Source organism: Colossoma macropomum, unplaced genomic scaffold (assembly GCF_904425465.1).
Source record: "Colossoma macropomum unplaced genomic scaffold, Colossoma_macropomum, whole genome shotgun sequence".
NCBI lineage: Eukaryota > Metazoa > Chordata > Actinopteri > Characiformes > Serrasalmidae > Colossoma > Colossoma macropomum.
This window is the reverse complement of record NW_023494805.1, coordinates 39,582,691-39,596,943: the sequence shown is the minus strand read 5'-3', so window position 1 is coordinate 39,596,943 and position 14,253 is coordinate 39,582,691. Positions and strand designations below refer to the sequence as shown.

At 40.6% G+C, this 14,253-nt stretch overlaps 1 protein-coding gene across 1 annotated transcript in view; it reads right to left on the bottom strand.

Moving 5' to 3' along the window:
* The window catches only part of LOC118826568 (RNA-binding motif, single-stranded-interacting protein 3-like), a 115,588-nt gene that overhangs the window by 29,231 nt on the left and 72,104 nt on the right, over positions 1–14,253 (bottom strand). The window contains exons 5-6 of the mRNA XM_036597572.1: positions 12,526–12,683; positions 7,780–7,859 (exon numbers count right to left, since the gene is read on the bottom strand). Of these exons, the coding sequence (XP_036453465.1) occupies positions 7,780–7,859; positions 12,526–12,683 (238 nt within the window). The remainder of the gene's footprint in view (positions 1–7,779; positions 7,860–12,525; positions 12,684–14,253) is intronic.

The window sequence follows — 14,253 nt, the reverse complement described above, 5'->3', positions numbered from 1 at the left end:
GAATTTGGACACTTCAGATCCCAGTGATTCAACACTCCAGATCATCCTCATCCTCTACAGAGCCAAACTATAATATAAAAATATATATAACTTGTTCTGAACAGCAACTACAGTTCAGGACAGATCACAGAATAGTATTTTATCACTGTCAAAGGGAAATCTAAATCTCCCCTCTCTCCTTTACCGTATCCAACCTCTCTCTCTCCCTCTCTCTCTCTCCAGGCCTCTTTCTGATAGCTGAGTCTGTTGTATTTGGTAGTCAGTGTGGGAGGATGAAGTCTGTCAAACAGAAACAATAGTGTGATTTTCTCTAACCACCCTTCCCACCTCTCTCTCTCTCTCTCCATCTCTGTCTCTGACTGCAGTTTGACAGGTGTTTATTATTCTCTGTCATATTCTGAAGTCTAAACAGTCTGAGCTAAACAGTGTGAGTGTGCTAGTCTCTCTCTCTCTCTCTCTCTCTCTCTCTCTCTCTCTCATGAATACTGAGCGTTGTTAGAGCTCTGCGCAGCGTGTTCGCCTCTCCCACCCTCACTCTGCCCTATTACAGAGCACTCACTCTGCTTTCCTGCTGGGATTTCAGATACAGTCACAAGCTTTAACCAGAACTACATACTGTACCCTTTAACTGTATCCATACTTCCCACTGTCTGCACTTCATACTTTAGCATGTGTTACAGTCAGCGCAAACTTACATTTGGTTTACTGTATACTGGAATCACTCTTAACAGGAAAGAGACAGTGTAGCCATTCTCAGATAAAACCAATCAAGTTTTTCCAAAGGCAGTCAAAAGCACTAATGTTATTATCTATTCAGAGATTTTAAACCAAGTCACCAGGGTGCAAGCTGTGCAAACTAACAATTTGGTGTAGAAAGTTATAAACACCTCTTATTGCCGACAATATGTTTGGTTGTTCAAAATGCCTACAATATGAAATGGGACATTTTCGTTTTATTGGTGGGATTTCTAATGCTTTCTAATACAGGTCTAACCCTGCATTCACACTGGCAGCGACAAGACACGACAAGGCAGCCAGAAGTCATTGATTTCAATGAGAGCTGGCGATTTCTGGTGGCGGCACAAACATTGGCAATGCAAAGTGGCCGGAGTCAACAACGCAACAAAGTTGAGTGGAGTTTAACTTTATGTAAATTAGTAGCAAAGGAATGTGGCAAATACCAATAGCAATTGAGCATTAAGCAGCGTAGTACACACTTTATCTCCACCACAGTGAAACCGTACACTCCTTTTTTTGGTTCCCAGATCCGAAGAGGTGGACTAATGGCGGCGATGAGTGATAGCGATTTGGGCGACAAGCGGCGGAAAGTCACTGCCAGTGTGAACGCAGGTTAAGAAGCGAAGGTGGTTGGTACTACACCAGAAGGGGCACCCAAGAGCGATGGATCTCATAGAACCCGAGTTCACCCATAAGCCCTATTGAAAGAATGACAGAGGTGATATAAATACAGTCATTATATAAAAGACCCAGAGGAGATGTGTACAGTCTACAGGTCAAGGGGTTTATCTCTACAAGTGTCTGCTATCTATACTGTTTCTTTTTGGGGCTTTTTATGTTGTTTATTTTGGGAATTCAGGGCACTTTCTTTGGCTTCTTTGGTTTTCTTTGATTGAAGGCACTGGCCAAAGGTGCATTTTTTCCATCTCCATAACAGTACACGTCTTCGCCCCTGTGGTTTCCTCTCGTCTTGACTGTCGTAACTCCCTCTTAATGGGTATTTCTGTCAAAACCTTATGTCTCCTACAACATGTTCAACACGCAGCCACTAGACTTTTTCGCATTGTAAAAACATCTGCTCATATGAGTCCCTGTCTTTCATCAGTTACACTGGCTTCCCATCTCACTGCGCATTAGGTTTAAACTCCTGCTGATGTACAGTACTGTACAGTACAGTACTCTTATGTACCGAAGCACATTATTTTAAGCTATTTATCTGGGCAGTAACATGTTTTACTGGTTAAAACATCATGTAGCATTAGAACAAATGCAAATAAACACAAATACATTAAGAAGAAACAAGAATTTCCTGCTTTTCAAAAAGTTGATAATCACACCTTATTTGGATGGTCCCCTATAGATGATCTGCAGATACTTAAACTTTCTGGTCATACTCATACTAGCTTAATTCTGATTTTCTCAGATCTCTAAATGGAATGTAAACAGCCCTACATGACTCGCTCCACCATAATTAACCAAGCGTCACAATCTCCTCACCCCTGCCAGCGCTCTCAGATCATCTAGAACTGGTCTTCGCTGTCTTAGCTGTCCGAAAAAGATTCCGAATGGTCAATGTTGGGGCCCTCGTGGCCTTCAAACTATGGCCTTTAGACCTTAATCACCACAATCTCCTTGACTCTGCTCTACATTTTTCTCCTTCAATTGCCACAGAAAATGGTTTTTCAAGGGTTCTTAGGTAAAGACACTGGTTCTCTATAGAAGCATGAACACTCAAAGAACCATTTGCATGCTTAAAGTGTTCTTTGCATGGTGAAATCGTTCTTCAGATTGATGGAGAATGCATTGTATTTTGTTCTGTATAGAATTCTTTTGACAATGGTTCTATATAGCACCAAAAAGGGTTCTTCTATTGTTACAAGCTTGGCATCGTAACAATAGTAGAACCCTTTTTATGCTATAGAGAACCATTTTCAGAAAGATTCTATTCCCCTCCAATTTGGGGCTATAATGTAATTGCTGGTGTTAATGTTGCTGAATGTAAGCTGTATTTAACTTCCACATTGACCTTTGCTCTATATAATTTAAACTATTGCACTATGTAATTTAAACATTGTTGTTATTATTGCTATTTTTGAAGATCAGTAGTGTTAACATTTCTGGCGGGTGGTGAAAACCCGTGCTATCATATATCCTGCTGGTTCAGACAATTACATTTTCTGACAAAGCTTTCTGTACATTCATGGCAATTCCAAAAGAAGTTCAAAGCCCTGTGAAAAAGACTTGAAGGCCCATACCATGCTTGTCAGTATTCAGGAGACTGGACTTGGCAAAGAGAGTCCTAGTCATGGAAGGACAGAAACAGACAATGTGGTGCCAAAGCAAGAACACAGTGACTCGCGTCAAGGACTAAACTGTCCACTAGGAGAACACAATATAAAGTGACAAAGCACACCGGGAGTCATTCATCAGCGCAGAAAGGCACCATTCGCTCTCCAAAACCAGAGAGTCAGACCAAAGTCAGAGAGAATGGAACAGCTGAATGTGATAGATGAACCAGCTGAGTGGGTCAGTTCTACAGACTTTGTGGACAAAACAGACTGGAATATTACTAATATTAAAGGACCATTGAGATTTGAACACCTTAAAATGACCAACATGAACAAAAAAAGCGTTTACAAATGAAAAATACTAGAAATTTGTTAACATCTTGGTTGAAGTTGATCATTGCCCTACAAAAAAGTCTCCCAAAACCATGCGCTTGAGATACTTTCGATAATTTAGGCTTGGTTTAAAGCAAATGTAAGTCCACTCAGAACTGGCTGTGGCTAATTACCCAATTTTAGTAAAACAAGGAGAATATATAACTAGCCACATTTTCAAGATCTCCACCCATTTTTTGCATCATCATCCCTCAAATGCATTTATATGACAAAGGAACACATTTCAATGTACAGGATACATAAATCATACACTAGTATCAGTACTTATCAGCTTAGTGTTGATCAGGGCAGGAATGCATCCTTTTCGACCCTGAAACCTGACGTTAAAGGCCTAGACAACACTATCTATGGCAGTGGTCACCCACCCTGGTCCTAGAGTCCTACGTTCCTGTGGACTGTGAACTAATTCAGAAGTCTTTGGTGGGCTGGATCAGAGGAATTAGTGCAGGAATGTGGAGGAGGTAGCATGTTAGATGCAGATTGGGACAAATCTCTGCAGGAAAGTAGATCTCCAGGAGAAGGGTTGGTGACCACTGGCCTATGGTATTGTTAAGTGTGGTCAGGTCAGGTCGAGTATGACTCTTAATGACCATTTGGACAGTGTTCTTCCAGAATATTCAGTCTTCTGTTTGGGTCTTTAGTAGGGCTGTCAAAGTTACACACTAATAACACAGTATTATTTATGAATAATTTTAATAAAGTTATAAATAATTAACACTACTCATTTGTTTTTAACTCAACTCATTTTCCTCTTCGACCCCTCCGCAGTAGTGCAGGCTGAACCCAGCTGCAGTGCACCATGTTTGATAGAATCCGTGATTGTAGCATCTCATTCACGGACAGCTTTTAAATGTATTTTAAGGTGAAAAGATGTTGGATAGACACTCACAGGAGAACTATGGATAAATAAATGAGCAGCAAACAAACAAAAGCAGCAGCTTGGTGCAGCTCCAGTTCCCCTCGAGATCCTCCACTGTAACAAGAACCCACAAGCTGTATGAACAAGAGTGCGAGATATAATCACAGAGGAGCTGAACCACTGACTGTATATATGATATATATGATACATACAGTCATTGACTATAGATGATGTGTATGATATATACACATTCATCACTCTATAAATGACATAATACACTCAAACTGTAAATGACATTTAATATATATGCTCATTGATTATGTGATGTAAGTGATATATACACTCAGGAGGCGGACCCAAGTACAGAGAGGAAAACCTGTGGGAAAGGGTCTTAAATGAATGTACAATAAAAAAATGGTGGGAAAAGGCAGACAAAGGGGACGCTGAGACAAACAAAGGCTGAGATAGAAAAGTAAAATAAAAGATAATCAGAAAACAAAAGACACTTCCTCTGTAATTATGAGAGGAAGATGAGTTTTATGTTTCACTTGTTTGTTCTTTGTAGAACAAACACTTTGTTTGGCTTGGAGCCGTTTCTTGTTTAGGTCTTAACTTCTTTTTGCCTTTTCAGTAGTTTTGGGGCTATTTATTCTTTTTTAGCCCTCTTTTTCTTCATTATGTTGTGTTGGGGCAATTTCTTGTTTTTCAGCCCTCTTTTCTTTTTCCTTTCCTTTCTGTCTAAATACCCACCTGGGCTAAGTACCGTACTGATCACCCCTCTAAAAAGGTGTGACAAAGGGCTGCTGTTTGCCATGGCCTTAAGTAGAGTCCACAGGTGTGCCAGGTTGGCTCTAATCATAGGCTTCTGGGAATTGGAGTTCCCTGAACTGGTGGCGCCTCACCGCCGTCGCCCTCTGCTGGTGGCCGGTGGCACAGGCTGGACTCTTACAACTCATTTATTGGATATATGATACATATATATATACACTCATGGATTGGAACATCCAGACAATTGTGCTCTCACTGGACGCTGGTGATGAAAATTGGAAACCGTGTTCACACTGATGGAAATCACGTGATTTTCAAGTTAAGGCTCTGCGTTTAAAATAATTTTGAAATATTAAAAGTAATAACTACATTCTTATGCAGCTTATTTTGTCCACTTATTTAGCTACAACGAAATGCACCACTGTACAAATGGAGATTTATAAATCGTTCTTTAGGGTCAAATTTGTGCAAATAAGACAAATTAACTGTGATTAACAACACAAGAAATATGATTAATCATATTACTCTCATATATGACAGTCCAAACAGTAATGATCGTTACAGTAGTATTGATAACATAAACAAAAACAGTCCAGGTCATAGGTCAGGGTTTGTGGCCTAACCTGTGACCTTGACTTGGTGATTGGGAACATCTTGTCTCTGGTACCTGACATTTTTATGACATGTTTCTATCTTAAGGGCTTGAAGAAAAACTGGACTGTGCCTACTGACACTTCAGATTTGAACCGAAGACCTTCTTTTACAATAATATTGTTTAGAGAGGCTGTTTTTCTTCTGTCTTCTTCAATTTACAGGCAGAGTTTCTTTTCACGAAGCCTCTATGACTTACACACACTTGAGTACATAAAGTTCTGATTTAAAATTCAAAACTCTTTCACATATACATTCTCTCTCTCTCTCTCTCTCTCTCTCTCTCAAGTCCATTCATCACCTGCTCTCACAGAATGCTGATTAGACAGTTCTACCCTTCCCACTCATACATCTTCCCTTAATGGGGTTTTGTGCTCAGATGTAGGACTAATGGAGACTCTCTAAAGCCCACTTTGTTGTAAATGCTTTACAGTATGAACAGTGTGGATTTCTGAAGGCTTTTAGAGCAGTATGGTCTGCACACGTCTGCCATAATGAAGGCTTTCATGCTAGAAAAGTGCATTTCTGTGTGCTGCCAGCCTGTTTATGGGTGCTGCTATGACCGCTGTAACAGAAAGAGATTGAGAAGAGGTAGTTTTAAGGTTACACTGCAAACACTGGGATCTTAACAAGCCAGAGAATCTTGAAAATGAACAGCAGATCTTTCTTTTTTATATAATGATTAACAGACTAGACTAGATGTATATGTATAAGATTAATCCGAGAGCTATAAGAAACTTTGTCTACAATTATTTTGATGAATGAGTTAATTATACAGAGAACTAAAAGGTGTCGGCACAGAAACAGCAGTGTTGCATGGGCTTTTACACTAGTTTAAAGATATAAGATACTTTATTGTCATTGCACAAGGTACAATTCATAGTACAATGAATTTTTCATTGTTTGTGGAAATCAGTAGGTTCAGTTTGTCCATTTTGTTGGTGACGGATCTGGCGTTGGTGAGAAAAATGCTGTGTATCGCCGGTTTGTGTGGTTGTTTCTTTAGCCTAGCAACTCCGCCGGACCAGCATCCACACTTTTGCTTCCTGTGTCTTCCCCCGTCTCTGCCACCTGCCAATCTACAGAGAGCCTGGTGTCCAGGCTATCTCCTCTGGGATGATGTCAGAGTGCAGGAATTCCCTTGTAACAGTCTGTTTTTGCTGTAACTCTCTGTAACTGTACTAAATGGAGCATCAAGAGAGGTGTTTCAAACCCAAGTGTAGCACGTCCTGTGCTACCTTAGGTGGAATAAGGAGGCTGGAGAGATGGTTGCAGCAGCCATTTCCAGTTTTATTTTTCCACACAAACAAAATCACAACCAAAAACCTGCCACTTTTGAGTGGCTTCTAGCTAGGTTTTTCAGTCCTTTTCTCAGCTCATTGGTCTTTCTTCTGCTGCTGCTGCTCGTTCCTCTCTCTGTGTTCTCTCTCCACTCCTTTTAAAGGTGCCTGCACTGCTGAAGCCAGGGGAGCTTCATCTGGCTCTCATTATAAGGCTGAGATGGCCACCAGGTTCAAACATCAGGCATAATACAGTGGCCTCACTGCAGGACGGGAAGCAGGGTCTCGTGGTATAGGGACCATCCCCATGCCACATGCGGCTGTTGTCATCTTCCCGCCATTTCACGTAGCTGTCGATCCCCTCCTGCCATTTCTCATGGCTAATGATTTCCTACTGCCATCTCTCGTGGCTGTCGTCAGAGTGTAGGGTTCAGGTGCTGCCATCCTGCCACCTCCTGTGGCTGTCATTTGTGCCGGAGGGTCAGGCGCCTGGCATGCCAAACACCGCTTTGTCTGATACACTTGTACCAGCACAACAATTACCGTGTCAGTGTCACTGCTGTACTGAGGATAACCACCAAAATAATATCTCGACAACAGTGGACCTGTGGTCAGAAACTGACCAATGATGAATGGGGTTGAGGGGCTGATAAACTGTACAGAAACAGATGAGCTATAGTCTGTAAGTGTACACCTACATAGTGCACACAGTCAGACAAAGAGAAAGAGAGAGAGACAGAGAGAGAGAGAGAGAGACAGAGAGGGGACAATAGATGAAAATACAAATGGAGAGGGAACCTACCTGGAATGGCTGGTGGCGTTTTTAGATATTTGCCGTTGAAATGCTGAATCACAACTTCACATTTTTCTGTAGATTCCATCCTGAAAAAAGACAAACTATTTGTAAAAAGGAGAGAAGCAATACAGACAATACAGCACAGAAATCATGCATAGCTGGTTAAGAACTACTGATACTGCAAACAGCAGAGATTTGCATGTTTTCCTTGATGCACACTTAGGCCCAATGTCATTTCTTCTTTTTACCCCTACCCCTTGTTTTCAAATGTCACCCTTACTTGTAACTCAGTTCCAAGGGGTAGTGGTTGAAATCTTGCCCTATGAAATGGGACCCTCAAAATAAAAAATAAAAAAAAAACATTGCTTCATTAACAGGCTAGAAGTGGTGCTCTGTAAGCAACCTGGCCCGTCTGCAGTGATAGCAGAGGAGGGTAAAGTTCAGCTCCTCACTGCTGGGCTTTAGTTACATTTAGGGGATCATATGCTTTCAAAGAGGGGGGCAATTATTTATGATCACCCACCCCTAATTCTTCAGTGATATGAAGCTGAAGTCAGACGTTCGCCAGCTTCTTGTTCAAATTTTCCAGTTCCACCTTAAATGGTGCTTTAGGCATCAGAATTGCTGGACTATTTAAGGTGGAACGGGAAAGTTAGCTAGTTAGCTACCGAGACCTTAGCATGCTATTAGCGATTTTTTATGTTTGTTATGAAGAAAATGACCATAATACACTGAAATGACATTAAACTAAGATAATACAGTGGTTATCATAATTTTTAACAGAGAAAATTCTCACATTTGTGGATTTCTTTGGTCTCTTGTTCAGCCATCTTGTAACACTCTGCTTGGAGTGTGTCTGAAAGACCTCTGTTTGGAGGGCCGTGTAGCTCTAACACTTCACCCTACCCCTCTATCTCAACAAGAATCAGAACACCCTACCCCTAGACCTGAAGGAGCAAAACAGAGGGCTAAAGGCTAAGTGGTAGGGGCGAGGGGTGAGACTTAAGACTTTAAGAAATTTTAGCCAGAAGAAAAGCATAAGCAGACATTGTAGTGAATTTGTGTTTTTACCTTGGCAACAGTAGCCAAAAGTTAATTAGTTGCAATGAATGTCAAGTACATCGCTGACATTCCAGTCCCCAGACCGAACGGATATTTAAAAACTCGCTCTACTAAAAACTCGAGACTGACCTCATACTCTCACCTCAAAGACTCGAGACTGACCTCATACTCTCACCTCAGAGACTCGAGACTTAACTCATACTCTCACCTCAGAGACTTGAGAGTCAACTCATACTCTCAGAGTATGACTGACCTCATACTCTCACCTCAGAGACTCGAGACTGACCTCATACTCTCACCTCAGAGACTCGAGACTCTACTCATACTCTCACCTCAGAGACTCGAGACTTAACTTGTACTCTCACCTCAGAGACTCAAGACTCAACTCATATTCTCACCTCAGAGACTCGAGACTCAACTCATATTCTCACCTCAGAGACTCGAGACTCAACTCGTACTCTCATCTCAGAGACTCAAGACTAAACTCATACTCTCACCTCAGAGACTTAAGACTCAACATATATTCTCACCTCAGTGACTCAGGATTTGAGAATCAACTCATATTTACACTTCAGAGACTCAAGACAAGACTCAGACTAGCACCTTAGACACTCAAGACTCAACTTGCCCTCTCATCTCAGAGACTTGAGACTCAACTGTTACTAACACCTCACAGACTCAAGACTTGACTCAGAATTACCTCAGAGACTCGAGACTCAACTTATGCTCTCACATCTTGAGACTCTACTTATACTCTTACGCAAGACACTTGAGATTTGATAATGAACTTGTACTTACATTTCAGAGACTCATGACCCAACCCACACACTCACCTCAGAGACTCGAGATTCAAGAATCAACTCATACACTCACTTCAGAGACTTGAGACTCAACTCAGACTCCCACCTCAGAGACTCAAGAATCAGACTCTCACCTCAGAGACTCAAGACTCAAACTCCCACCTCAGAGACTCAAGACTCAGACTCTCACCTCAGAGACTCAAGACTCTACTCAGTCTCCCGGCTCAGAGACTCAAGACTCAGGCTCTCATCTCAGAGACTCAAGACTCGATTCAGACTCTCACCTCAGAAACTTGAGACTATTCAGGCTCTCACCTCAGAGACTCGAGACTCTACTCAGACTCTCACCTCAGAGACTCGAGACTTTATTCAGGCTCTCACCTCAGGCATTCAAGACTCTATTCAGACTCTCACCTGAGAGACTTGAGACTGTACTCAGAGACTCGCCTCAGAGACTCAAGATTGAAGAATCAACTCAGACTCTCACCTCAGAGACTTGAGACTACTCAGGCTTTCACCTCAGAGATTCGCGACTCGGACTCTCACCCCATTCACTCGAGACTTAGGACTCAACCTGGACTCTCACCTCAGAGAATCAAGCTTCAAATCATACCTGCATCTCAGAGACTTGATTCAGACTCACGCTTCACTCATTTAACAGTATTATAAAACACCTCTCTAGAACAAACAAACTGAGTTTGGTTAAAACTACAAAAGCTGGTTCATTTGTTTGGAAGTATCTCTATATAAACTCTCCAATCTGAATTCCAGGCTTTAAACTGGTATTACACTTTACTCCACTGTATGTTCTACATAGCTTTTGGTACTCATCCTCACTCCAACCAGCATTTTGCACTATTCCTGTTTATTCCTGCCATCTTCTCCACTCCACACTGCCGGTCACCTCACCTGGTTTAGTGCCCTTGCTTTTATTTATTGTTATTTGTTATCTGGTGTATTTGTCTAGTTTGTGCAATATCCTTCTTTTATGTGCAATACCCCCCTCCTTTATTGTCCCCTGTGCACTTCTATTTATCTGTAGGAGCATGCTGCTGTAATACAGCACTGTGAAAAAGTATTTGCCTCCTTCCCAATTGCTTCTATTTTTGCATTTTAGTCGCACTTGAATGTTTCAGATCATCTACTAACTACTTTTAATATTAGACAAACATAACCCAAGTTAACACAACAATATTTTAAAAAATGATGATTTCATTTATTGAAGGAAAAATGCTGTTCAGCCCTACCTGGACTTATGTGAAAAAGTAATTGCCCCCTTAGCTACTAAAACAACTGGTTAACTAAATTCAATTGACTATTGGGTTCAGTTTCACTACCCACACCTAGACATGTTTACTGCCAGACCTGCTGACTCTAAACATCACTTAAACAGAGCCTGTCTGCCAACGTGAAGCAGCTAGAAGGTCTCAAAAAGCAGCACATGATGCCACGTTCTAAAGAGACTCAAACACAGATGGGAAACGAAGTCATTGAAATCTGTCAGTCTGGAAAGGGTTACAAAGCCATTGCTGAGGTTCTGGGACTCCAGAAAACCACAGCGAGAGCCATTATACACAAATGTAAGAGTGGTGAATCTTCCCAGGAATGGCTGACCTAACAGAATTGCACCCAAAGCACATCGACAACTCATCCAGGAGGTCACTAAAGAACCCAGACAAACATTTAAAGAACTGCAGGCCTCACTTGCCTCAGTTAAGGTTAATGTATACGATTCCACAGTAAGAAAGACACCGAGCAACAATGGCATCCATGGGAAAGCTGCAAAGGGCTAACCACTTCTGGCCAAAAGGAACAAAAAGCCTCATCTTGCATTTGCCAAAAACCATCTAAATGACCCCCAAGACTGTTGGGATAATATCCTGTGGACTGATGAGTCAAAGTTGGAACTTTTTGGAAGGCATGAAATGAATACGCTGCCTAGTTTTAAAAAGTCATAAGAATAAAACATTTTTGTTGGCGGAGAGGAACACGCAGGGCATTGTGAGGCAAAACAAAGCCTTAACTGAAATCACCCTTTTATTAAGCCATGTTCAAAATGAAGTCATGCAACACAGTTTAAATTCAAAGGAATGTTCATCAGTTCTAAACTCTGTGTGGATGTTTACAGGTTTTTGTTCCATCACAGTAACAGTAGTTGATGCTGTAGTTCCAGAAATTCTTCCAGAAGCTTTGCAAATAGAGTGGTCTTATTTTTATTTTTCAGTTCCTATATTTTACAAAAAAACACTGCCATTTTCAGACCTTCTCACTGCTTGTCTACGTTCACTAGACAAGAGAACCACACACACACACACACATAAACGTACCATCCCTATAGCTTTAGAAAACCATTTAAATACAAATTTAATATCCTGTAAAAATGTACATTTACACTACCATTCAACAGTTTGGAATCACTTGCCATATTAACATATTTTGATATTTGTGTGCATAATTATAGCACAATGTTTACATATTCACACTACACAATATTTAAAAAATTCTGGGGAACAAGAAGTTACATAATAAATAAAACCTACTGTAATTATCCATTTATAATATTTTGGTCTCAATACTTTTGAAATGTGATTAATTCTGGAAACTTATTTTTGGAAACTTCCTTCTAGATATTAATTTTATTTGTACTTCATTCTGGATTTTAATTTTAGTAGAACTTTCTCAGTCAGTTTAGAATCTTGTAGAGTTCTGTTGATCATTCTGGACACATCTGTCATTTCTTCATTTTTTTTTTACAACTTTACACTAATGAAGCAAAAGCTGTGGCGTTCTACAGGACTAATGTTTAAGAATAATTTACAATCATTCAAACAGTGACTGTAAACTTTTAAACAGTAGTCAAGTCTAATGATGGATCTAAGGCTTTAATTACCTGGCGAATCCCACTCCTCGACTGACCCCGCTAGCATCCCTTAGTATCCGTGTGGAAATCACATGACCAAATGGCTTCAGCATGCTCTCCAGGTCCTGCTCATCCATAGTGACCGGCAGATTGGAGATATAGAGGTTAGTGGGGTCCTGCTCCTGCTGCTGTAGAGAGAGAGAGAAAAAGAGAGAGAGAGCGAGAGAGAGAGAGAGAGAGAAAGAGAGCGAGAGATTTTACTTTTTTAATAGTATTTGTATTAAGTATAACTTTTATTACTTTGACAACACTTGATTAATTAATTTGGTTAATTAGACTTTTATAGTGTTTATCATGACACTCAGAATTCCACAAGAGGAGGAGCTTCTGAATGTGAGAATTAGGATGTGTTCACACTTGACCGGTTTGATTAAACTGAACCCTGGTGTCATTGCTGGGTTAGTGTGGTTTGTTAGAACACAAACACTGCCATTCAAATCCTGGAACACTCTAAATCAGCAGATCTAGATCCCGTGAAGAGGTCAGTCTCAGTCTGCTTTAAAATAAGCTCTGATGTTTCTGTTAAGTTAGCAAAAATGCAATATGGACCATAGATTTCTATATGGACCAATCTTTTATTCCCATGTGTCAAACACAAGGCCCGCAGGCCTGATCTGGCCCACGAAACTATCCTATCTGACCTCCAAAAATATTTTAATTCTCTATTAAAATTAGCTTGTTTCACAGTGCATTGAACTACAGTCCCCAGCATGCACTGTAATGTAATGTGCTCTGACTCTCCTACTCCAGCAACAGTCTATGGGACAGGATGTGTTTTGATACCTTATCTTGAGCACAGAATTATACAGACCCCTGCTGGTGATATTGCTTATGAATCTAAAATAATGTGTTACTACAACTCAGTAAGGCATGTTGACAGGATCCTAAACTATAGCTATGACTTAGTAAGATGTGGGATCGAGATAATTAAGTCATGGCCATAACATAGTAATGCATGGGAAAGAGATCATTTGTAGCCATAAATTAGTAAGGCATGGGAACAAGATAATTAAACCAAGGCCATAATGGTCATAACTTAATAAGGCATAATAACGAGATAGGTAAGTTATGGCTATGATTTATTAAGGTGTGGGAATGGGATAATTAAGTTGTGGCTATGACTTAGTAAGACCTAGTAAGAGGACTACAGTCCATTCCACTAATCTCAAGCTTTGTCTTATTTCCTAATTCTCCAATCACTGCTTAGGAACCATTGCTATCTGTCACTGCCTCGAGCCTTCAGTTCCCACTGTTGTAAAGTCTCTGAGTTTTCATCTCCACACTGGATGATTTATGGGTCAATGTAAACACATGGAGGAAGGAGTGGAAAGGTCAATATGTATCATATTTACATTACTTACAGCATATTTACACTTAGCATTTGACTCAAATATCAGCATTCGATCCCAATCGGCAAGCATCGTAATGAACAGAGCAAAAAGAAAAGAAAAGAAAAGAGGAGGGACGAGATGAGAAGCATTTTCTGCATCAGTACAGAGACATTCTATAAAAACACAGAGATCTCCAATCACCACTTAGGAACCACTGCTATCCGCCACTGCCTCAAGCCTTCGGTTCTTGATTAGCATTCCAGTGTTTGAATCTGAAGCTCCAGTTGTGATCAAAAGATGTAACTGAGGCATCTGTAAAAGTGAGATATCATCCCTGATGGAGTATAATTATGTAGTTTTCCACTCA